The 26,040-nt window shown below is 40.7% G+C and overlaps 2 protein-coding genes across 3 annotated transcripts in view; one reads left to right on the forward strand and one right to left on the reverse strand.

The window, feature by feature from the left end:
* Positions 1–26,040, reverse strand: part of LOC118336213 (raftlin-like) — a 99,995-nt gene that overhangs the window by 70,841 nt on the left and 3,114 nt on the right. For both annotated transcript variants that reach the window (XM_035672814.1, XM_035672813.1), the window contains exon 2: positions 13,252–13,435. In XM_035672814.1, coding sequence (XP_035528707.1) covers positions 13,252–13,399 — 148 coding nt within the window. In that variant the 5' untranslated portion in view covers positions 13,400–13,435. The remainder of the gene's footprint in view (positions 1–13,251; positions 13,436–26,040) is intronic.
* The window catches only part of LOC118335828 (beta-1,4-mannosyl-glycoprotein 4-beta-N-acetylglucosaminyltransferase-like), a 14,702-nt gene continuing 3,033 nt past the window's right edge, over positions 14,372–26,040 (forward strand). Inside the window, exons 1-5 of the mRNA XM_035672276.1 lie at positions 14,372–14,423; positions 14,563–14,665; positions 22,586–22,964; positions 24,742–25,349; positions 25,854–26,037. Of these exons, the coding sequence (XP_035528169.1) occupies positions 14,372–14,423; positions 14,563–14,665; positions 22,586–22,964; positions 24,742–25,349; positions 25,854–26,037 (1,326 nt within the window). The remainder of the gene's footprint in view (positions 14,424–14,562; positions 14,666–22,585; positions 22,965–24,741; positions 25,350–25,853; positions 26,038–26,040) is intronic.

The raw sequence follows: 26,040 nt of genomic DNA on the forward strand, positions 1-26,040 counted from the left end.
AGAGCTGTGCTTGCCTCTTCAATTACTAACAGAGCGCTGACGGGAGAAGAACCCGACATGTCAGATACTCTCCTAGAAGAAAGCTCATCCAAACTACCTGGCTGGGAGAAGTTCAATGTCAGTGTAGAGTGTGGGTGTGACTGTGAGTGTCAAATGTAGCTTTGGGACATCAAAATTTACAACTAGATGTGTTGTGATCTAGATTCAAGGAAACATCTGGGAACTTGTACATGTAGGAGTTTACTTGTCACATTCCCTTCTTTCCTCTGACATCTGAGCCAGACATTTACCAAGTGGGATAGTAGTTATACCTCAGATTCTTTCTACTGGTGATGCTTTACTGTTGAGTCTGTGGGCAATGACAACTGAAAAAAGAGTTATTGTTAGAATATGAATGACTTTTTAAATCTAAGAAGGTGTATGAATTAGATGAGAGTGGGTGTATGCCTGTTTTCAGATTTTCAAGTGGGAATGTGACTACTGTCCTGAAATGTCAAGTGTTTCTTGATTAAAAGACACCTGAGTTGCACAAAATCATGATAATATTTTTATGAGATTATTTTGTGTTTGCTGTTACCAACAAAAAGTAAAACAGCCAATATAATAAAAATCTCAGCAATCAGAGTGAAGAGAGAAGGATGTTTATTAGTCAATGTGCATAGGTGGACCGTGAACCTGAAAGGATAAAACGTGCCACTGAAAATCCGATCAAAGGAATAACCCTCAGTGTAACACTAAATATGTTTCTCCTTTAAAGACTCCACCAACCAACTGTTAGCCAGCCTGTTCCACACTTACAAGATGAGGAGTCAACCTAAAAATAACAACAAAGTGTGAAATGGTTTCAGGCTTGCAAATTGCTCTCGACTATGAAACTGTACAAGGGCTCTGGTGACCTGTTTGTTGCAGAGCAGAGCAGTTTAAAGTTGGTATCTGGCCTTGTTCTGTCTCTAAACACCATCCCAAGACTAAGCTCGGGATTATCTCCTTCTTCTATTCAACATCTTCAAGCTTTCAGAATTGTGTTTGACTGTGAAATATTTATGGTTTCTTCGTTATTCAGGCTATACCTTCATCACTAATCTATCATTGTAGTTAATGTGTTGCAATAATATAAGACAAATGCTCCTGTTGTGTACAGCAGTGGAGGAGAGTGTGTGAGGTAGAGCTCAACAGAGACATATAAAATGTGTTGATACGCCAGCAAATAAGATAGCTGTTGCTCATTACTTTAAAGTATTCACTGCTTAAGCATTTGGTCCTAATGTAAATGTAGTTTTTTTCTAATGAGTTATAGCAATTACAAAATCCTGTTTTGTCAAATGACACATTATCTATCCAGAAGTTTATTGCAAAAATAAATAAAACACCTGCCACAGCACACTGAAATTGCAAATGAAACACAAAAGATTAAGTGGTTTGGGGTCCTTCCTGTTGAAACCAAATAACCTTCATTGTACAGACTGAGATCAGGTATTAATGCAGCCTTAGAATAAGTAGAGTCCTTGTAAAGTCAGTACCATAATCTAGTTGACCAAGAAAGCACAAAGTCCCTATTGGACTGAACAACTTTTGCAAGAGGAAGATTGTGTTATGTGTTCTTTCAAATATTGTATAATTTCACTCTAACCTTCAAAAAGAAACTAAAACTCTTTGAAACTCAAGCTGATAAAATTCATTTAGGGATAGAATCTCTTTAAAAACAGGGACACATGTCCAATGGTAACCTTGAGATTCATTAGGCGTTTAAAGATTTAGACTGAACATATAGCCTAGAATATGTTTTGGAGAAATTCAATTTAAGTTCCTGTGAAGTGGAATGTTTTAATGTCAAACACTGGATGTGGATGACGTCAATATCTAGTACTTAACAAGCGTTTATAGCTATTCTAGCAGCTCTGTGAAGTTGGCACAGCTAAATGCTAATGTCAGCATGCTAACATGCTCACAGTGACAATGCTAACACGCTAATGTTTGAGAGGTAGAATGTTTATCCATCCAATAATTGTTATTTCACTCTGGACTGAAGTGGTTGACTGGCAGACCAACATTGCCATCCTTAGAGCCACACTATTAGTGCGGCTAAAAACAAAAACTTCATTTCAGCCTTACACTCTAGCCAAACAATATATCATCTAATCCTAATTCAGACTTGGAGGTGGAGGAATATGGATGGGTGGTTTTAGACAATTAAGAGATTCACTGGGCTGCACTTGAGGGCCATGGGGAACTAGAGACGGAGCGTATGCTAATAGAAACACAGTGCTAATCCATCACACAGTCTCTTCAGAAGTAATTAAGTCAAATTATAGACGGCCCCCGCTCCGGCACCTTAATCTCCCTCCAGATGGGGACCCTGCTGAGCAACAGGTGGCCTCTCTTCATACAAAACTGGCATCCCACCACTGTTATTTGAATCCTTAGAAACAATGGTGGACCCAAAGAGCCAGACACCCGAGCGAAATATGAGACGGATATGTAATTATGACGCCGTGAGTATACGCGTGCGGTATCTATTTCATAATTAACCACCTACTGTGCCTCTTTGACACCTGTCTCTGTCTTTTGTCAACGATTAGAACAGTAGACTGAAAAAGAGATGCACAGAGTTATTGCACACAAATGGCTGCCTCACATTTTCATAGTTCAGAAAGATCATGTCAACGCGTACTGTTTTAAGAGTGAAACAAGGCAAAATCTGCACCTGCAAATGAGTGAACACCGGTTTACTTCAAAATCATTATTTTCTTTAAAATTCGGGGAATTTGAGAAGCATAATAAGAAGCTCGTTTTAATTTCCTATGAGAACATTTTCTCACTTCTGCTTATTGCAAATTGCTCAGCAGCAACTTGTAAAAATACAACCCAGATGATTATTTGTTGTTGTTGTCTTTTTTTTTTTACAGGTTTTGTCCTTTAAAATGCAGGTATTTTATGGTGACAGTCTGTAAAAATGTCTTAAACATACTGCTGGTACAACTGTCCACAGCAGGTGATCGCTTCTGCACTGTCTTTATATATCATCATTAAGAATAAACTATACTTATGAGAGTGATATCGCCTGACGTCACAGAAGAATAGAGAGTTACACGTCCATGTTGCTGCTGGGGTTGGTGAACTCTGATTTCTTTTCCCTCGTCTCTCTTCCATGACTGCAAATTTGTCACACAGACAAATCTCTTTCTGCAGCCCACGTGGGTGTAAGTGCAATCAAACTGTAACATGCACACAAATTGACCCCAATCAGCATCCTATTTTCGAATGCCACCCCTTGATGTGATGGGTTGAAAACACAAGCAGGTTTGAAGCGTCTCCATTCCCATTTGACAATGGCTTCAGGCAAATTGTTAGTCCATGTTTTCAAGAATGAAATCACATTAAAGGTCTGTGAGGCCACTATATAGATAGCTAGTTGCAGCTTGACTCACAATGCTGTCTAAGGATGCTGCTCTTATAAGAGCAACTTCAGATAGAGTCAATTCGGCTTTGCTCAACAAACATTTTCCATGAATTTCTCACCCCATTTGTCAGACACACTTAAATAAAACAGCTACTTTTTTCACTTATTGATGTGAGTAACTTTGGTAGGCCTTACTGGAGAGCTGATTTCTGAGCAAAGAGGGTCTAGCAGGGGGGTGGTGCAGCAGAAAGAGGCACACTACTTCTGCCAATTCATACTAACGAGAGGAAACTTCAAACTTGCTTTTGAAAAATGCCCGGCTTCCAACTACTAACACGTCCAGAGTGGTGGGAGGGGCTCACATAACTTCAGAAGGTCTGGAAATCTCAGTTGGAGCTGGTTAATGGGAGTGGGAATAGATTTGGCAGACGGGGAAAAACGACCACAACTGTCTTTGGATATGTCTAAATCGCTGTTTCACAGCCTCTCATCTATGCAAGAGCTCCAACACTCACAGAAACTGACCCAGTCGAAGTGTTGAAGTGAAAAACAGGATCATTTAGTAAAAGCGGATGAGAATTCTTCCATCTTTGATCAATGCATTTGGTTGTATTTATTATTTAGTGCCTCTTTTAAAGATGTAGAGGCTAAACACAAGGCCTCTTAATTACAGTTTTATCCCACTTCTCTATTAGATATGTTTTTGTCCCTGCTGAGGACAAAGCCAATACCACACATAAGCAGTGTTGTGTTATCTCCAGTCTTAATGGAAAAGCTCATGCGCATGCACTAAACCTCATCAAAGCAAACCTTTGTTTTGTTGTCAGTGTCTATTATTTTAGAAAACCGAAGACTTCCATTTGACATTCAGATAACTGCTACTGAAAAATGACACCTATTCTAACAAAATGATTGATGGCAGCTATTTAAAAAAAAGTGAAAAGCAAACTGGTAACTATTCATGTTATAAGTAATTCTTGGTTACAAAGCTGTTGCGCATTGAGGACAGAAAGATTTCTGTGATTTTTTGTAACTTTTGAAATTCAGGTTGGGACATGACTTCATGGCACTTTTAGACAAAAAATAAACACTTTATTAACAAATTGTAGCCTCTCCTACCTGTGTGTAAATTGATTTGAAAAAGACACAGGGTGTTACAGGAGCAGCCATTTATAACTTTGGACAGTGGAAAGGCAGCTGAGAATTTCATTATCAAGCTGAAAAATCTGAGTTATTCACAGTGTTCACGCTGTTGGGAGAAAACTCATAACTCTTTTTTTTTTTTCACTTCAGCTGAGAGATCACATGGTTTCTTTATGAGCTGGGAAAATTGTCCGAGCTGTTGAGTTCATAAAATCATTTCACAACCCCTGGAGAAATGTCAAGTATGTATTTTCCTAAAGCTCAAATCAAACCTGTTTACAGGTCAACAAACAGTGACAATATCTGAGTTTGCACAACTGAATTACATAGTTTTGCGTCTAAAGGTTTGTCCGCTAACTGACATCTGAGCTCTAACGTTGAACCCAAGAACATCTTTTGCTTTGACAACACACTGTAACTGCCCACTTGGCAGGAAGTGAGGTCAAGGCTGAGGTCACTTCCTGCACATTCTGCTTGTGTGGCTTCTTGGAAGAGCATCTAACAATAGCTGTGACCACGTGGAGGATTCACTATTTCTCTTCACACATAAATACATTTGTTCCTCTTTGGGAGGTGCTATCAGGGCTAGGCTGAAGGCCGGCGGAGGTGTTTTGTTAAATTTAGATTGTTTGCTCCTCTGCTGTGGAGACCCTGATTGCATTTCAACACAATCAATACTGGCATATTGGATCTGAGTGAGATGGCAATAAGAGCCAATAAACCTTTGAGGGGGCGCTCGGGTGTATTGTCTGTCAGGCAGGCAGGAAAACAGCAGAGGCCATGTTAGAAGAGGCAATAAGAAGGCAGGCTGGATAAAACACAGCAGTGTACAAACACATCTAAACAGCAGACACACCGACACACACCCGGACTCAGAGGTCCTGAGACTAACTATCTGTGTGCACACATACAAGCCATACACACACAGTCTCTATCTTGGTTTCTATCTTTCTCCCCTCATTTCCTCTCTCTTCAAGACACTCACACTCACTTACTCATCTAATGACGCACGCAGGTTCCACACCCACATGCAGAATTCGTATCTCAAAAATAAAACCCGGAGAGCCTCAGGATGTGTGACTTTGCTGAGGCACAGGACGGTTGATGACAAGATCGTTAAGAAAGTGCAATCACGACTGGAATCTTAGAAATCTCGAGGGATTTTAGATTAAAATCCAAGTGCCCCTGAAGATACCAAACTCTAAGATGTGTCTGAACCTAACTTTAGTTTACACAACTGCTTTGTTGTATTGCCTTTCTCCTGTTCCCTGACCCTCTGACCCTCCATTTTATATTCCTAACATCCTATCTCAGACAACAACAACTGGAACACACTCGTCGTGCAGGCCTAAACAACCTGAATTGAATCATGAGGAGAATATTTCTCTGAGCGAGGGAAATTGCATTTGTTGCAACACCATACACATACACCACGTACTGGTAACAGAGTTCAGTTAACTGCAATAACAAAGCCTTCAGACACAGGAAATAGTCTGCACAGAATACTGAGCATTACAAGGAAAGCTAATCTTAAACATACTGCTGAGCGAGAGACAGGGAGGGAGGGAGAGAAGGAGGGAGGGAGGGAGAGAGAGAGAGAGAAAGAGGAAGGAACCGAGCAGTTTCCTGTTGCTGAAAACTTTGTCAGCAGTTGCAGCCGTTTGAAGCTTAACGAATGGAACCTGCTGAGCTCTGGCTCTGTCACAAGCCTAAAATGCTGCTCTGACATCTTTGTCTCAGCAAACGATGGCTTGGCATTTTGCTGCCTGACTGGCTCGAAACAATACAAGTAGCATCCACTTAGTATGCCACTAACTATGGATGGAGGCAGAAACAAGAAGCAGTGACACGAGTCTGAATTTGTACTGTCTGTCTGGACGGCAGCTGATGCATATTTCATGCACATTTCGAAAAGATTCCACAATTTACGGGTAATCACTTTGAATACCTTCATCAGGAGCGCTCAGTGTGAAATGACAGGCCTGTTCCAAAGGAGGTCCGCATTATTAATTCAGTGTTTTCCAATACATAATCACCACTTGCCCGTTTCGATTTCTCAGACCATCAGAAACACATTTCCCATTCAACTCACTTCGGCCTGCATCTAATTTACAATCATGTTTTGATTTGAGCTGCGCAGCCACACCCTGGGCAGCGGGAATATAATGGAAATATAATGTAAAAACCAGATGACCGTGAATTCAGTCTTCAATGTCATTCTCCCCTTCAATAACTGCGATTCAATTCCACCTCTCAAGCTGAGGAGCCAGGGGATAAATCCTGACTCCCCTGCCATCCAAGGACTAATCTCCCCTCGGAAAGCCACTCTGGCGAGCGGCGTTCCCGCTGACCTCTCCTGCAGCTTGGTCTTATATCTGAGTGGAGTGACAGGGGTGGGGGCTGCTCCTGCGTGTCACTCACCTGCCGCCACTGCTACAGCTCATATTAACAAGGGGACTCGGGGCTCTGGGGGTTTTGCATATAAATTACGTGTCTAGCTCCTGAGATGATATCAAACGGTGTGTGTCTGGGCCTCTGTGTGTGCAGATGTGTGTGTGCAGGCCGGTCTGCTCACCGGCTTTGATGTCAAGGGCGACATCTTTATATTTCCAGTACTCCCAACCTGCCTGCCGAGAAGATGCAACGTGTTGAGCATGTTGTCAATTTTTCATTTCTCCTGACATTTTTAACATTGCCAAATCACATTTTGGGAAATAAGATTCATCCCACACATCCCTGATTTTGTTGTGCTTGTGTTTACGATGAAATGGCTTCTTTCCACACTATCTAACACAGCGCCAGGGAGGCACTTTCTCAGCTCCCTGTAGGGTCATGATCTCAATATCAAACAGACTTGTTTTGTTTTTCTGCTGCTCTTTCAGAGGTGATTGAATGGAAGCAGAGTGACCATGAAGCTGACTGCATGCTCCAAAATGATACAGCAACATGAGGCAACAGCTTATGGGCTGACGCTGATATTTAGTGCAGAGGAGGTTCATTACCTACAGCTTTCCACCTCTTCCTTTCATCACTGTTTCTGCAGTGGAAGGTGTTATTTTTGTACATTTGGTGGCTGGTTAGTAGCCTGCAGGGCCATTATGGTGGCAGTTGCAGAAAGCTATGATCTAACACTGTGGCAAGAGATTATTCCCAACATTATTCACAGTGCAGTAGTCATAGTGAAGTGAACATCATGAGAGCATATTTCCTGAGAAGAGAGAGGTGAAGGGGAAGCAAAAAGTCAGCCTTAATTTCGTCCCCCAGTTTAAAAAATGCTGATGCAGTACATATGTCTGCTGCTTCTGCTGCTTCTGGTACATTAATTTTTTTAAAGAAAGGCTTTCTCTTATCATGCAAAATTAGACAGTGACAGTGATAATGGGTCCTGAATTAGAAGTTAACAAAAAAAACTATTTCCTTTCACAGTTCACAGTCACGACACACAATGTAAAGTAATTAATTAATGTAATCATATTACCTGTCCGTGTAACATAATAAAATATGACATTACTGTTTCAATTTCATAAGATTTTGTTGTGAGTTGTGAGATGATGATTCCTCTTGCCTCATCTGGTCCTCAAGACATGATCAAAATACCCATTTTTTCCGAAGGCCCTTTATTCCAAAACCCCAATAGTCCAAAATATGTCAGCCCATTTGTCCAACAGCCCGTTATTTTGAAGACAAAAGCCCACTGCTCCGAAGGCCAGTTTTACCAAAAATATACACTCCCTGGAGCTCTTGGCCCTTAATGCGTGCAGGAAAGGACGAAGTCAGGTGACCTTCATTGTCATGGTAACAATAATAAACATGTGTTTAAACTTAAAATGGTCGCAGTTCGGTTAGGTTTAGGTATCAAAGCTATTTGGTTAGGTTTAGGAAGAGATCATGGTGTTGGTTAAGATAAGTACGTTAGTTAGTTGACTTGTAATGGGGTGAGCGGTGCCTCATTACCCTATGTAACTTACTGCAGTCGTCACACATCACCAACTTTGTCACTGGTTTTGGTGAAACTGGATCATATGTTATGTAGAACATTTTTTCTAGTTTTCCCCTATCAAGAGAAAATGAAAGCGAAGCCGCTGGACAAGAATCAATCTCAGAGCTTCGTGAAATAAAAGGTTGCAGACAGATAGTGAACTGGCCTTCTTGCTGTTGGACTAGTGAGTAATATTAGCTCCTGCTGTTGTTGCATTTGCTTGATGTTTGGCTGCGGTAGCAAAATTGTCAACTCGCTACTTTTTTATCATAAGTGATGTAATGATAACAAATTATACAGCTGTTCATATTTACCACAGTGGTTTTGCACTCTGAAACTGAGGGCCGAATCACAGGAAATACAAAATCTTACGTAGTGTTTCTTTATGGGATTCCAACCTGCAGCCCTTTGTTGCATGTCGCCCCCTTCTCCCCCCCTTTCACCTGTCCTATCAAAATAAAGGCAAAAAAAGTAAAAGAAATCTTTTAAAAAAAAAATACAAAAATTACAGTTTCCCTATAAACTGTGGAGGTTTTGTCTGCTATTTATATTTTGTTCATGAGGACGCAAGTGACACAATACGCATTTATGCTGATGGTTTGGCACTATTCAACTGTTCAACAGATAGTGGCAATGTACAAGCACAGTGTCGATATGCCAGCAAATAGCAGGGAATAAGAAGCCACACTAAATATAGATTTAAACAGCGCAGGTTTAATTTATTTTTTAAAGTCAGCTTTGCAGATATTTTATGAGGAAAGAAATACATTCAACATGTTTGTTATGCCTCAAGGATACACACAGTGTATTTTCTGTGAGGAACAGTTAATGTAAACACAACTTTTCTGTTTAGCAGAAAACCCCACAGGAACGAAGTAAGTAAGTAGTTCAAGTGACACAGTTTCACTATTTAAGTGTCTGTACCTGTTTAAGCAGTGAGCCAATTGTCATGTAAAAAATGATCACTGATTTTTGATGCAGCTCTCCGTGTAAGTATCCGTATTTATGTGCACTGCCTACAGCTCTACCAGAGACTATTTTCATATTCATAATCTTTGACTGTGTCTTAAATATTTTACAAGTTTCCTGTAGAAAAAGGCCAGACACATGAATCATTACCTACACTTACATACCTGGTACAAGGTAATTACAGCCATGAGTAACATGCTAACCCTTCAACCCGAAAATCTGCTGATGCAGTGAAATGATTCAGCCACTGGGATTGCACTTACAGAATCTGATCTCTCAAACTTAATGTGCTCCAATGGGACACAGGCAGACACACACGAGTGCAAACACACACACACATGCACACACATATTTTAAGAGATGAATAACATAGAAAAATAGACAGAGGCGTACTGACAGTGACAGAGAGACAGACCAAGAGGAAACTGATTACAGTAAGTACCAACCCCCACCATTACAGAGGATACTTGAAGATAATAATGTGGCCATGAGCCAAAGACTACACACACACACAGTTCAACAAAAGGGAGGCACCCGTCCACCTCCTGCCTCCCCTCCTAGCCCCGCCCTTATGTCAAATCCATACAAGGCCTGTCCCCCAGACGCCCACGATCCCTGGCTCCTTCATCCATCCAGTCTAGTCAGCCTGACAAACTAATGGAGACTAATCAACTGTCAGGACAAACACGCCGCACACTACATCTCCCAGCTTCCCGTACCACCCCCCCTCCTCCACTCCAGCACCCTCCCACCGCCGCCACCAAACTCCCCTCCCACCATCATTTCAGCTATAACTGTCATGTGCAGAAATAACAGAGCGATGGCTATATATAGAAGTCTGACTCCTATAGTGCACACAGATACACACAAAGAATCTTCCCAGAGCACATTAATTTCCCATTTTGCTCACCTTAACCTTTAATGACCTCCATTACATATTTAACCCTAATCTAATCCTAATTCTACACCTAATCTTAAATTTACCATGACCTTAACCCCCAGTGTTGAACCCAACAGCTATCGGCTACTCAAAAAGTCTGTAGAAGTTGGCAGATGACATTACACGCTACTTTGTAAATCAATATATTCGACACCTTTCTCCTACTGGCAGAAGGACAGAACTCAGCGTTTACAAGAAGTGTAATAATTTAATTCTAATCAGTGTAACCACAATACTTTTGATTACTGAAACTGTAATTTAAACACATTAACCAAGCTATCTTACTAATAGTCTAATAATGTAGCTGGATTACTCTTTCAAATGACTCTGGTATCGATTTGCTTTTGTCTGGTCTCTCTTTCTTTGTTTTGGTGCTGTGTGCAAATTGCAAAATGTCATGGGAAGGAAGTGGAAGCAAACTTGTGTCTGAAAAATGTGTGGTATACTTAACGGTGAGAGAGGAGGAAGGGGTTTTACTTTTTTTGTGGGGGATTAGCAAAATAGTTTTCCTCTTGCAACAAACAGCCTCAGGAATATTGGTTGTGTTAAGGTGCTTTGTGAATTCATTAGTATGTCATAATTAATCTGAATATTCAAAGTAAACAACCTATTTTGTTAAATCACCCTGCCGTTATTGGGGAAAGGCGTCTATTTGGGACAGCCGTGTCCTTTAGCACAACACTCTTGCTCAGCAAAGATGGGAAATACTATCTAACTGTTCTTCTCCTGAGTTTTGTTAAGCAAAAATTTGACAACTAACAGCTTGAAACAAACTGACTGTGTCTCATCAGGTAACATGTCATATATGTGTACGGCATGCAGCCATGCTAATTTGCAGTTGTGGTCTCAAAAATGCTTACATTTACATTTACATTTTTAAAGCCACAATAACTGATTTTTTTGGGACTTGGGGGCAGCAGAAACAAGTTGTCAACACAACACTGACACCCTTTCAGTTGTTATCCAGCAGTATTGTTATTCATTTGGATAGTTGTGTTTCTGGCCACCTGGTGAATGTAAGTCCAATATTCACCTTCTTTCAGCTCTGTTTTTGTTCACTACCAACTCCTGAGGGAAATATCTCTTTAGATGCTGAACTATGTTTGTCAGACGTTCAGTGCTGGGCAGGTGTAAAGTGGGTTTTTAGACCTTTATCAGTGGAATCAGCAGGAAATGATGCTATGAAAGCAGTAAGAGTGAACCCAATGGTAAAACTGTGGACTGGACATCTAAAAAGTTAGCTAAACCCCCTATGAAGCTCTGTAATACAGATTTGGGAAAAAAGTATCTGTAGGTTTATTACCACGAGTGACCCCTTTCACATTGTCACGTTGTTTTTACAATATTTAATGTTGCCAATAACTGTTTATGCCAATGTTTATGAATTAATTGATCGTAAACTGGCTTAGTTTAACTCTACCCTGTCCTTATTTAACTTGTCCTAACCTCGTATAACTTGACTTAACCTAATCTAATATCTAAATGTAGTCTAATCTAAACAAACCTTACCTAACTGATCTAAATGTACAAGTTTACCTTAAACCCAGCATGCTTTGGGCAAATAATCTGCCTTTATTGGAAAATTGGGTCCTTTTAAGTTAAGAACACAACAACACAAACACACATTAAGACTCGGCCATACACATGAACATATACAAAGAATCCCCCGCGCAGTTATTTCTTGTCTTGGCATCTCAGGAAGCAACACCCACCTTCCATCTCATAAACACCTCAGATTGAGGAGAGGAAGGAGAGGAGGGGGATCTACCGGCCTTTTCTGTGTGTGTGTATGTGCTTGTGTGTTTGAAAAGGAAACTGATTCATTTCCATAGTTTCATCCATAGCACAGGGAGCCTCAGATTCTGTCTGACTGTTAGATCTACATAGTTAACTTGTTTACATGTTTACAGCTCACCAGGCAGGTCGGAATGCACTAACTCATCAACTGAAATATACTGAAACTAGCAGAAACATAGTTTTGTGAGGTTCAAACCTGTGACCTTAAACAAAACAGTCCCTCTACCCAGCAGGCCACCCTTTACTTTGTTTGCATCCCCTACTAGCGAGTTGGACTCGGTGCCATACATAATTGATGGCCACCAGCAGGATGTTTGGCGTAGATTGGGCTGGAAAATTCTATATCATTAGCACAACGTGAAAGCATGACTGACTAATTGTCAGAAAAGAAATTACAACAGAGGCTGCTATACAGGGAGCAGGCGCTAATTAACACTCCATCATTACAAGAAAATCCTGATGAAAATTACAGCCAGTGTGCTGTTATTCCATATACATGAGTGATAGATTTCTTCTGCATCGGGATCTTCAATGTTTTCCTACTGGGGATATACAGGTATAATCGCATTTTCTGGGGGGGCGAGTAGACAGATTAATCACACTGGGGGTGGCATTATTCAGGAAAATACTGCGCACAGCACAGAGTTGTAAATTGCAGCGCAGATCAGCCTCTTGCAAAACTTGTGAGGCATACTGCCGTCTTATCATGCAGAGGTGTGATGCAGTAAAATGCCAAAGGCCTTGAGCTATTCATATAATTTCAACTGTGCATGTGGAATGGGCAATCATTTAGGTTTTTACGACCGTGCAGCATAAAATGACTATAACATATTCACAGAAAGGCGGCTGTGGGCATTGCTGATCAATAACAACTATTGCTGTGCCAAGATTTCTGGCAAATATAGCTCAACATGGTGAGGAATAAAATCTCCTACCATAATTAAAAGGATTGTGTGTTATATACATATATAAACATGTAAAAGTAGATTTCCTGCAGGCTGACAATAAAAAAACATGTCTTACCATCTTTGCCGATGAGGAAATCCAGGTAGCGGTAGGTGTAGGCCACACCCACTTTGGTTTCCACCTGTGGTCTCTTCAAGGTGGAGTAAATCTTCCCTGGACTGCTCTCCTCCGACATTGGCTTCATCTTACGCAGCCCGCAGCCCATGGCTCCACAGTGTGTCTGTCTCTCTGTGCACGGACCCTGCCAACCAGAAAAAACAGACTGAGACAGTGTTTCATTGTCACTTGTGTGCCTGTGTGTAGCCAGCGAGTAAATGAGTGAGTTACTAAGTGCACATGGGTTAGTGTGTGTGATGAATGAAATAAATGAAAGCCATTAGATGCCTGGAATTGTAGGGAAAGTGCATTAACATTTTTAAAACACAGTTGCATGGTTTGCAGAATGATTAGCTGTGATATGTGGTTAAAGGGGAAAATACAGAACAGACCACTCTGGTCCTTTAAGTGGGTAGCTAACATTAAGTATAAATTAAGTATACTTAAGTAGTGAGTATGTGAGCAAAAAATCTACTTAAGCATCAAAAGGAAACATACTCATCAAGTAGAATGCCCCTAGAATGTTTATTATTATGTATATTAATGAAATCTTATTAATGGTTAATTCATCATTCAATCAGCATCATATAACTGTCAAAGTAAATAGGAATTATAGGTGTCAACTAAATATAGTGAAGTAAAACGTACAATAGAAGTATAATACATCTACAAAATAATACAAAATGGAAAACCTCACATAAAGTACAAGTACCTCAAAACTGTACTTAGTACAGTATTTGAGTAAACAGCCTTATTTGCTGTACTTTCTCCCACTGAAGAGGACTGATTAAGGGCCAGATTAACCTTTCTGTGACATACTGTGCATACACAGACATTTATACTACACACATATGAAAGCAAACATTCGTGCACCCAGATATCAATGATTCCCTCAGGGATTTCAGAAGGAAAACCAATAAAGAAGAACATGCTGGATAAGCGTCTGTAAATAAATAAATAAACGAAAAGATTAAATGAGCTTGATTTTTCATGGGTTCCCTCTCCCTCGTTCCCAGGGAGACCAAATTAACAGAGACAACCGTGGAGAAAGAGGAGGCCTTAAAGAGCCGCCTCACCCCAAATGGTTTGTGACAGCATCGCTGCCTCTCTCCGGCGGCTGCGTCTGGGAGCAGGTGACATCCTATTGTGTGCCACTGATTAAACTCAAGGATGGATGGATGGATGGATGGATAGATGGCAGTGGTGCCCTCCCCTCCTCTTCCACCTGGGCTGATGAGGAACCCTCTCTATTATGCTCCTTTCTAATTACAGAACGTAACGCCTTGGCCGGAGACTACAAATTCAAGCCGGTCGTCGCTTCAGAGACGACAGGACAGGAAGTGGGGAGGGGCGGGGGTGTGGGATGTAGGAAGGAGTGGGAGGCGAAATAGGAAACGAGCAGACGGGGGCTCCGTTAATGAGGTGAACGGCAAGAATGGAAAAGGTGAGACTCAATCAAGGGAGAAAGAGGAAATGGGGGTAGCCGGGTTGGCGATTGTTCGTCAGAAAAGGGGTGCGGGGGGAGGGTGGTGGGTAATGCATGGCAAGTAGAGTCTGGAGAGAAGAAGAGTGTGCAATTAGAGTCTGTTGAATATAAAAGGGGAGATCAACACACAACGAGGGAGAAGGTAGAGAGAAAGAGTGAGAGATGAGGCAGGAGATTCATTACGGTTGTCATGAAATCCGGTGTTTGCATTGGCACTTACATGAAAGTCTTTGTTGGGCTTTATGAACCTCAACGTGCATCACAATCATATCTCAGCCAGCCTCAGTACGGCTCCCTGAAATGGACGGCGGGCTGATGGACTTGTGATTAATACCAGAACACAGTGTTTCCTGCATGCTGCACGCCTCTCGGTTTGTGCGTTTAAAACTTCAGAAGCCTTCTAAATGGTTTGTACGTGTTTGAGATGTACTGAGGAGTTGTGTCTTTGCCTCTCAGCACATGCCAGAAGGACTGATGTCTTGCTTCAAGAACAAAAAAGCTAAACACAATCTGCAGAAGCTGGCGTAGTCAAAGTCCCTAAAAGCGCTTCAGTCCCCCCTTAAATTGTCACTCAGGACTGCTCTGCACTGCGCTGCAGTTCACCACGCAGCATCACAAATGGCTCTGCCATCAAAGAAAACAGGGTATAAAAAAAAGAAGCCTGAATTTTTCCAAGTCTAAGATTTCGCTGTTGCCTACAGTTACTTGTAAATAGCTTTTATCATTTCTCCCCCTACCCTGGAGAGAGTAGGAACAACAAGAGAGAAGGCGAGGCTCTGTCATGTAGTCTACAAGAGATGGAGAAGAGGTATTCAGAACAATGAGATGGGGGGCTTTGAGGGAGGGGGTGTGGAAGGAAAACAAAGTGGAAGAGGAAAAAAATGGAGGGGCTTGTATTTGCATAGCTCCTTGAGACTGGGGAGGAGGCGATGTGAGGCGAAGGCGAACTGGAGTATTTTTAGAGCTGAACTGACAGAGGAAATGTGAGATGTTTATGATTTTTTGAGTCGCTGTTTCTTGTCTCAAACCTTTCCTCTGAGGCGGGAGCTCCGGGCAGTTGCAGCCCCTACATGCCCCTCCTCAGCTCCTGTACATCCCTGTTTTTTTCGGAGATTGACAGGCGGGAAGTCGGGGATGCTTTACAGGGTAGACAGACGCTGGGTAGCTACAGAAAAACGGGAAGAGGGCCATTGATTTCCCTTTTGCTGAATTAGCAACGATCCTCTTGCCATTTTGTTCTATCTTTTGTCTCTGGCTAATGGCATTTTGAGGTTTTATTCGATAAGAGGTTTTATTCGATAAGATTCCCTTCTCATAAGCCGAGATTGACGTTCAGATGCTTTTGTTGTCGCTGGGATGCACTTAGCTTTGGCCCTAACAACCAAAACATCACACAGCACTTTGTATTGTGCTGAATGTGAAAGGCAACATCGGGGAGGTCTTTCACTGCCATGTTTTGTATCTGTCAATCAAAAACAGTTTGTCAGTCTGAGGTTTGCTTTGTTTTCTGTGCTCATATTGGTCACTTGGGTCATTGTTTGTTGCATCTTTGGGGATTAAGTATGTTATTAAAGCTGAAATCATTGATTTTGGGGCAGAAGACCTCTGCTACAAGCTGAGAATCACAAAGCCCTGGTATAGAAAGTTGTCATTGCGAACCTGTTGCTTATTTACACATCCAGAAGACATGGAGAAACATTAGCAATCACTTAAAGCTGTTCTTAAATTTCAATTTAATAGTCACTCTCCTTTTTGCTCTGTTAAGTCTCCAAAATATAAGTTGCCGTTTAGATACTTAATGCTCCAGTATCTTTATTAGCAGGCTGCTAACTTTTTTGTTTTTGGTGCCAGGCAGGTAGCGTACAGTGGATTTATTTATGGAGTCAATCAACACCTAAGGAAAATACTGGTCTAAGTGCTACAGCTAGTCACAGTTTGGCGCTCAGCAGGCAGTAAAAAATTATCAGTGCTTTTTGAGGTGAAAGCGTAATTTTCATGGCATTAAACCAAAACAGTGATCTAAAAGAGCTGCAGACTTTGTGGATTTGTCACTACCTAGCTTTCTCATTATGTAGCCATTTGACGTTCATTTAAAACACTGAGTAGTGGAGCTTAAAATTGCGCTGTTGCTCTAATGAGGAATTTGAACTTTATAGTTGTGCCTTTTACATCAGTGTAGAACATGGCATACAAAAAATCCCAACTGCACTTACAGCCATCACAGCAACAAGAAGCAACTGCAGGAAGGAAATAATTTTCCTTCATGCTGTCTGACTGAGATCTTCCCCATATTACAAGACCGTGTTACAAGGCTTTGATAGCAACGTTGCGGAGATCAAACCCAGCAGCATGGGAAGCTTCAGAGTGGATTAATGGAGGAAGACATTAATTAGGACACTGTGTTCTTGTGTTCTTCTCCATGTAGTCTCCCTTTTAAGCCTGCTCTCTCCCTCTCTTGTGCTCTCATGCTTTATCTCCCTCACCCTCTTTTCCTTTTTCCGACTTTTGATCTTTTTAATCTGACAAGTAAAGTGGAGCACTGGGCTGCATTTGGTGGTGGCTACTGCTGGTCTGATATCATCCGTAGTTTATTGTGAGGAGTAGACTCAAGGGCTCTCCAAGGAAAAGTGGTTAGAGACCATCATGTAAATGAGAGGACAAGACTGACGTCACAGGAAAAACAACAGCAGTGGTTTTAGGGTTGAAATTCTTCAAATGACCCATGTTTACTACCTCCATGGGTCGTGTCGTCCTAAAAAAATAACGGAATTAAAATGGAAATCCAGAACAAAGGCTGAAGTAACATATACTGCTGCAAGAAAAGGAATGGGTCTATTGACCTAAGGAATTGCTCCAGCTCCTTCAATTTGTCTCACAACTTCCCGTCTACACCAGAAGTGGGAATGTGTTGCGTTGTGTCGACTGCTTGTGGTCACCTGGAACCTACATTTTAGCTAACATCTGACCAATTTTATATCATAATGTACAGCATGAAGGATGGACAGAGCAGACATTATTACTGGCAACAAATTATTCCTAATTATTATATTCTCAAATTATAAATAATTAATATATATATTATTTGTTATGTATATATATTTCATAACAGCGGAAAAAACTAGACTACCAATGTGAAAATAATCTGATCCTTTCTGAAGGATGTAAAAATAACATTAATAACTTAATAACAGGCATCGTCATATTAATAAATTAGCATTAGACTATTTAACATAGCCAGCAAAGGCAACCTGAGTTCAAGAGACAAAACCAGAAATGAAACAAATGACAAAAAATGTGTGAGTTGCATAAGATCAATAAAGCCTGTAATGTAAACACAGGAGACTGTGTTTCAGATTCTGTCTCCTACCAACAGATAATGTTGTTTTCTTTTGTATTCATGAAAACAATCTTTCTCTAACCTATATGGACCCACGTCTGGTAATCAAATTCCAGACAATCACAGCAACACATGCTGCATTTTTCTAACCTGTATGTGTTCATCTTCTCTGATGAGTTTGTGAGTAACTTGACCTCATATATCGTATAAATAGTGACAAACATATTAGAACAGAGCAGAAATGGGACAAGAGAGAGAGAGGCAATTTGTTTAAAACTTCAGAAGCCTTAGTAGTAGAACAAACACTCAACAGAATTCTGTTTTAAAACCTTTTTACTTTCTGGTGTTTCAGGGGAAATCTCCACCGCTCACGTGTTGACATACATAGGTGTTACCATGGTTACCAAATTACCGTGCGTAAATATAGGCTATATATCTCTTGTAGACTATAGATCATAAGATTGCTTTGTTAACAGTTCACCAGCAGCAGATAGAACAGCATTGCATTTGAATGCTTTGCTAAAATCATATATCTGCTGTCATAAAATCCTGTGGTTGGCTTTGCTTTCACACCATAAACAAACCGTGCCAGAGTTTGAAAAATAACTTTCCCACCAGCTTGAATGAACCAAACTACACTGGGAAAGACACCAGAGCTTGACTGGACTGAACTAAACGGGTTAGGTGTTAAAGCATCAGTTGACCTTAACTGAAAGAAATGGTCACAGGACACACAGCGGATGTGTCCAATAGCCTTATGTTTGGTCATAATTTCCTTTGAAGCCTCTAAGCTTCATTCTCATCCACTGCTACTTCAGCTCACAGCGCCAGCTGAAAATGTTAACACACTCAATGTGGAAATCCCCTACTCTCCCCCTTTCTTCTTTCCTTTCGCCCTTACCACCTTGATTCCACACCTAAGTGGAACAGAAAGGATGGAAAAAGAGCGACCCGAGAGAGAGAAAAAAACAATGGACACTCAGGCAGGATGTTAATGCTATAACCTTTAGTGATTATACAGTCCTTTTAAGACAGTGATCTACAGTGTGTAGCTACATGTACTGTACCTGCCATTTACAGGACCCTTATTCTAACTGATTTAAAGATATAATCCACCATAAACTGGTTTGAATATAATACTGTCTGCCTGTGGGCTTGAAAGGTTTGTTGGTCCCATACACAGTCACTGGTACAGTTAGCTGTTTACCTACGCTACACCGACTTCCACTTCTTGTGAGTGTCAGACATAAAAAGCTAGCTATCGGCAAACATTACGTCTTACACGCTACATCTGTCCGTCTTCCAGAGAGAACTGCAAACTTTCCAGATCCACCATTTAACATGCAGGGGTAAGAATTCAAATCTGATGGGGTTCTATAATAAACAAACTTGGGCTTCCCTGTGCTTGCAGATTATGGTGGACAGAGAGACACATGCAGAACAGTACCACCATTGTTTACCACCAGGACAAAATTGCATCACTTTCTTTTTTGTACTACAATTTCATGCTAATATCCAGTATGCTATAAATCAGAGTCTAAAGAAAGTTTTGTTACATCCTCTAGGAATTGCACACAGGGAAATAAATTTAAATCATAATTTACTGTAAAAAGGTCTCGAAGGACACAAAGCTTATAAAGTATTGTGAGTGAATACATGAGAAGCCTCCGAAACACTTTTACATTGAAGACGCTACAGAAAAACTTAAACACAGACATCTCCCGATTTAAACCCTTACGCACTCTCCACAAGGAGGCCATGGATGCCGAAGGTGGAATTGCTTTTTCAACTCACTGAATTTGTTATATTTGCTTTGAATGCTCAAGGACGATACATAAAGGCAAGCACGCAGAAGGAAAAAAATGGAAGATGAGGGGTGATGAGTGAGGTGGAGAGAACAGGCGAGTAAACAGTAGTGTCTGTCTGAGATTCTTCGCCGTTTCAAGGCTTTCGGGTTGCTCCTCGGTTTGCCACGGCCTCGGCCAACCTCATACAGTCTCAAGGCCCGGTTACAGACCGTCCACGCACACACAAATACACATACACGCATCAAGGGAGCTATTGCCATGGGAACCAACCCCTCTATGACTATTCCCTGCTCAGGAGAATAATAGGCACCAATCTTTCTCAACCTCTCTCTCTTTCATTGTCAGTTTCTCTCTTTCTTCTCTTTTTCTAGTCGCTATAAGCTCTCGCCGCTCTTCATCACAAGGATTGCCCCCCTCTTTCCTCTCCTCCAAATGCAGGAGCAAACACTCATGTCCTCCTGTTCTCCTCCTCTCCTCTCTGCATGTCTTTGACAGTCATGAGTTTGATTTGTTATGCATAATCTATCCACGCTGGGATTTGTACAGTTCTCACAAGTGAAAAGCAAAACATTATCTTGACTCAACCTGCACAAACACTACTGTATGTTGGTTGTTTTCCAGCTGCAGCCAAAGACATAAGGTTAAAAAAGGGATGTTTGTCATTTGAAAAAAGCAGGATAGAAAAATACTTGGATAAAAATAGAAAATTCTTTGGTTGCCCCCTTTGCTATTTTTTCTCTAAAACACGGTGGAGTTTGAAGAGATTTCCCGTGAGTGACTCATTGCTTTCTGTGAACTTGCTCCAGGCAGGTCATTTTTTATTAAAGCCAGCTGAAGCCAAGTTCTTAGGTTTTCAGACACCCTATCGACATGTCCGTGTTGAACATTACCCAATCAATACTGCTGCAATTTTCTTGACCACCCATTACAACAGGAGTCAATTTGCCTTATAGAAATATCAAGGGGGATTCGTTTTTTCTTCTTCTTTCGTTCGAGGCTAAGCTACTACACAACTGGCTGAATATTGGCTCTTTTGTTTTCCATCTAGCCTGGAGGATTCATCCTAATATGCTGTCTCAGGTCTATGGCAATGCCAAAGGCTTGAATAACTTAGTATCTTCAAAAGCCTGATCACTGTCACCTAGCAGGGGACTTACGGAAAATAATCTTTGCTCGAGATCTTGTAACTGAACATTTCAGAAGGGAAAAGATGTGAGACTTGCAGCAGAGGCTGCAATCAAGATGACGCCATGTCATGAGAACTGCAAAACTCATGCTTCATCCATTCAGCCATGTTTACTGCCTAAATGTAATATTACTGCCAATAAGGATCACAAATCTGATTAATGTTAAACAAATGACACCAAAGCTTCGATCCAAAATGCATCTATGTCAGCCATAGACGTAGATGTTGTAGTTATCTAATTTTTGTACTCTCTTTGATTTTGTAAGAGTAGAGGTCACCCTCCAGCTACTTTTGGAATCAAATCCCTCATATGTTTATATTTCATCATGTCCCAAATCTGAAGCTTGTACAAGTTGTCCTCCAGGATCAAACAAGCGCACCATGAAATTAGACATGAAGGTTGTTTTAAAATATCTAACTTTTATGTAGAGTATATATAGAGTATAGAATTTTTTGATATTTTGTTGCGCCTGTCTGTTGGTGTTTGTCTATACATACTGAGTGGAGAGGAGTACACATAATGGTTTACACAAGCCAACGCTTGCCAATTACCTTAATCAAATTTCACACCACACAGAAGGATTCACTGTGCCCGGATCAGATAGCAAACATAAGTTGATTAAAATACATGTTTGCTAAAAGACTGGAGAGAAAGAAAATCAACACAGACTCAGATGAAAAAACTGACAGCTTAAAGTAAGGATTCAGAAAGTAAATGAGTAACATCTGAAAAACTGTGAGTGCTACTGTGTTGTAACAGACAGATTTATGTGTTTCCGTGTTCAATATACAAGAAAATAGTCTCTGGTTGGTTCATCCAAATCTTAAACATTTTCTCACTTGCCTCCAGTCAAATTGTGCAATGCAGTTACCTTTATGTGCCAAAGGGGTTGAGATATTTTCGTTAAATGTTAATAAGTCATAAATAAAGGGTCATAAATCTGCAATAAAGGTCAGTGGGTCTAACTTTGTAAAAAACCATCAATCCTGCGGAACAAATGTTAATAAAGTCATTAATAAAGAGTCCCGATTATCAAGAAGTCGACAGCCAGAGCTAGTAAGTCATGTACAATCATAAATGCAAATGCAATTATAAAAGTAGGTATTAAACTGTACATTTTATCTTTTATAGGCTATATATATATATATATAGTTATATATATTTATATATTTGTTCTTAATATATGTTGTTTGTATATTTGTTCTTAATATATGTTCTGGAGTTTGTAATGAAAATAATTTCCCCCTGGGATTATTTCTGATTCTGATTCTGTTATTTGGACTATTGTCAAGGGGTGGTGATTGCTTTTTTGTGTCATTGTTTTATCAATTGCAAGGCCATTACTTTTAAGTTCATTGGGGTTTGCCCACTGCGGTGCAGATAGGAATAAAAACATAATACCAAAACAGTGTTTTCTGATAGATAGATATGTTTAGAAATGAAATGTGTCTCCATTTCCCCCTTCCTCTCTTTTCAGGAGGAAATTGTGGCAGCACAGGCTGATCTTGCTGTGCATGGTAGGCATCATCTCCTTCCTCCACTACTTCGAGGCCCTCCGCTACATCTCCCTGCTGCGTGAGCTCTCCTCCCCCTACCTCAACATCAAGTCCTTCATCATTGCCTCCGCCTTCCTCTCGAGGGAGAAAGGTGTTGCCGCCATACCGCACAGCCCCACCTCCGTGCCGGGTCCTGTGGGAGAAGGAGGACGGATGACTCTGGGGATTGGGGGGGTCGTGGTTCAAGGTGCTGGAACTGTTGGCAGCGCAGGGCTGGATATTAGATTGAGGGAGAAGTCGGTGCCCACCCCCCCTTGGGCTAAACGAGAGGAAAATCAGCAGGGAGACACTGTGAATGAGGTGAGATTAGTAAACTTTGACTATAAAATTAGCCAGAAAAATATCAGCAATACAACAACCCTGCAATAAATACTACTAAAATATTGTCAGTATGTTGACTAATACTGTATGATTTTAAAGTGGTATATTGTTTAATTTTCCCCTCCTTAGGACTTTGTCTCAGTTGTATGATGATACAGTAAAGGCTTATAACAGCCTATAGCAAGACTGAATATATGAGTAGTGTGACATTCTTTTGGTAGACTTGCATTGAGGTCATTCTAAAACCGGATTAATAAGCTGATATCTAAACCTGCAAACAAGCTCTCTGTTAAAAGTCACAACTTTTGCAGTGTGTAGAGCTTTTATCTTCACATAGTTCAAGTGGATGGTGGGTTAAAGTTGCCCCGTGCTCATGTCAAGATGCTTTGATTTAGTGGAGGGAAAATATGTGATTCCAGAAAGCTCAAGGGCAAGACATTGCTGATCCATATAAATTCTGTGTAAACGCCCTGGAGATCAGCAGAAACTGAGAAGTCTGCTTTTCCATTATACTACATCTTTTGCTATTTGTGCATATCAAGGAAAATTTTACTCTCTCTGGTCAGAAGAATCCATTTGCTACTCCTTAAGCCTCTAAATTATGAATAACACTCTCATAGACTAAGTTAGATAAATCGTCTCGGTTATCTTTCTTTTTTTTGTCTCTTTTTCCATTGTGCACAAGTTAAGTATTGAGTATATTAATCTCCCTAAACAGATAATGTTGTGTCCAGGATTTCTGTCACTCGAGTCCTTTGTGATTATGTTAAACTTGCTTACTGTTACTTATCTGCCACCTGCCACCCACTCGTGATGTATGTCATTTTATTTAAGGAATCTTTGTTTGCTGGGAAAAGATTAACTACAAATTAGTATTTGATTGAACAACTTGTTAGAAAACAACAAAAATATAGTTTTGTAAGTATGTATTTTAGAATTACAGGAGAAAATGTAAACAAGAAAAAAAAAAAGAATATAAACAACCTTATTCTAATGTAATATTACAGACAGCCTGTGGGACTAAGAAAACGTCTGTGTAATCACTCGTCAGAGGTCATATGCTTATATAATTGGCACAAAAAGAAGTAAATGCTTTCATCCTAGAGTTGTAATTGATACACACTTTTAGACAGTAGGGAGCCTGATCACAATGACAAACATTGGCTCAGTCCATGGTATAGTAAATATATCCTAAATTCTTTGCACAAAGAACTACAATACAACTTGTACTTGAGTATTCAGAAAAAAAAGGGAACTATAATTTTCAAAAGTTTCTAATTTCATGGGCCATAATGTGGGTATGTAATTTGTATTATCCTGAATATAATGTTTAAATGTGATATTTTTCTTTCACACCTTGCTTTAAATTATTCTCCATTTGGCTATTGGTTGATTATTGGCATTGAATACATCTGCAATCTGTGCATTGCATATATTAAACATGTTTTGAACAGGAGAGTTTGTGGGTGCTTGGGATGGGTTACAAACTTGAATTACCTTCAGTTGTCAGAATAGAAAATTTGGTATAAACTAGACAAAATAAATGTGTGCTGTCTCCATCCTTTCAGCTTTCAAATTTCTCTCAAGGTTCCAAGAGCACGTCTCACAGTTTCAAAGCAACTTGAACAAAACAAAACAGCATCTTATAAACATTTTTAAATGAGAACTTTTATGCAAACCATTGAAAGTAAGAAACTTTTTTAGAAGTATTGAAGTTGCTTTAATACACTTCTCTTTTCTTTGTATTTCTTTCCAGAAAAGAGCAGAAGACCAGTTGAAGCCACAGAACCTGAGCCACCCAGCCCAACCTGCTGGGCCTGACCTCCCAGAGGTCCCATTGGTGGGAAAACAGGTGGTGTTACGCAATGACACATTTCCAGACCCCTTAAAATCTATGGGGGACCTCCACACCCGCACTCACCGGCTTGAAGATGACAAAACCCCTTACTTTGTCCGAACCAAAGCTGGAGCCCTTTGTTTCAGGCAGGGGACAGAAGTAGCTACCCCAAATGAGTACTCTGGGAAATCCAAGGGTTTTGTGGCTAATGGAGCTGGGGCTGCTGGGCAACAGAAACCTCTGGCGGTCCAGCAGCAGCCCTCCATAGCTCCAGAAGTCAAGTGTGTGTGCCGGCCGGGATGGCACGGACCTTACTGTGGGGTTCCCACCACAGTGTATCACTCCAATCTGCCTACCAAGGAGCGGCTGATGCCCAGAAAGACCCCACGGAGGGTCATCAATGCCATCAACATAAACCACGAGTTTGACCTGCTGCAAATACGCTTTCGTGAGCTCGCCCCAGCCGTTGATCTGTTCCTGGTTTGTGAATCCAACTTTACTGCCTATGGAGAGAAACGCCCCCTGACGTAAGAAACCACTCTTTGGACTGGTGTGTGTGTGGAGATTATACAAGCCATGCCCTTATGGCCCTTATGCTAAAGTGTATTTAAGCAAAATGTGTAACTCAACTGAGCTGCAGTGTGGCCATCAGTAGATGAGTCTTTGTGGCTGACAGTGTAGGCTTGTAAAAAGGAATGCATGCTCAGCAACCTTTAAACTGGACTAAAGAGGTTAAAGAGTATGACACAATGATGGGATATATATAGTTTATAAAACCCTGGTCATGTCAAGTGAAGTCTAAAAGATATATAGAATAATTTATTTTAAGTCGCTGGCAGCTCATAATAGCAGCTACATTTAGTAAACAACCTCTTTTGCTATGCATTTCAACAGGTTAATTGAGTTGTTCCTCCAGTGTATGGACAGTGGGTTTTCTTACCGAAAGGCATTATTTTTCAAACAAGGACCTTTGTTACCAGTTTCTTTATTGGATTCAAAAATTCACTAAATGGAATTTGTCATTTCCCCAGTTTCCTGCGGCTCCTCCTCAATGGTACATACGACTACATACGTCACAAAATCCTCTACGTGTTCCTCGACCACTTCCCAGAAGGTGGTCGACAGGATGGCTGGATCACTGATGACTACTTGCGTACCTTCCTGACACACAATGGGATGTCCAGGGTTGTAGGCGCAAGATCGGATGACGTCTTTGTT

The sequence above is a fragment of the Morone saxatilis genome, unplaced genomic scaffold (assembly GCF_004916995.1).
Source record: "Morone saxatilis isolate NCDOM2014 unplaced genomic scaffold, NCSU_SB_2.0 Contig24, whole genome shotgun sequence".
In the NCBI taxonomy this organism is placed as follows: Eukaryota; Metazoa; Chordata; class Actinopteri; family Moronidae; genus Morone; species Morone saxatilis.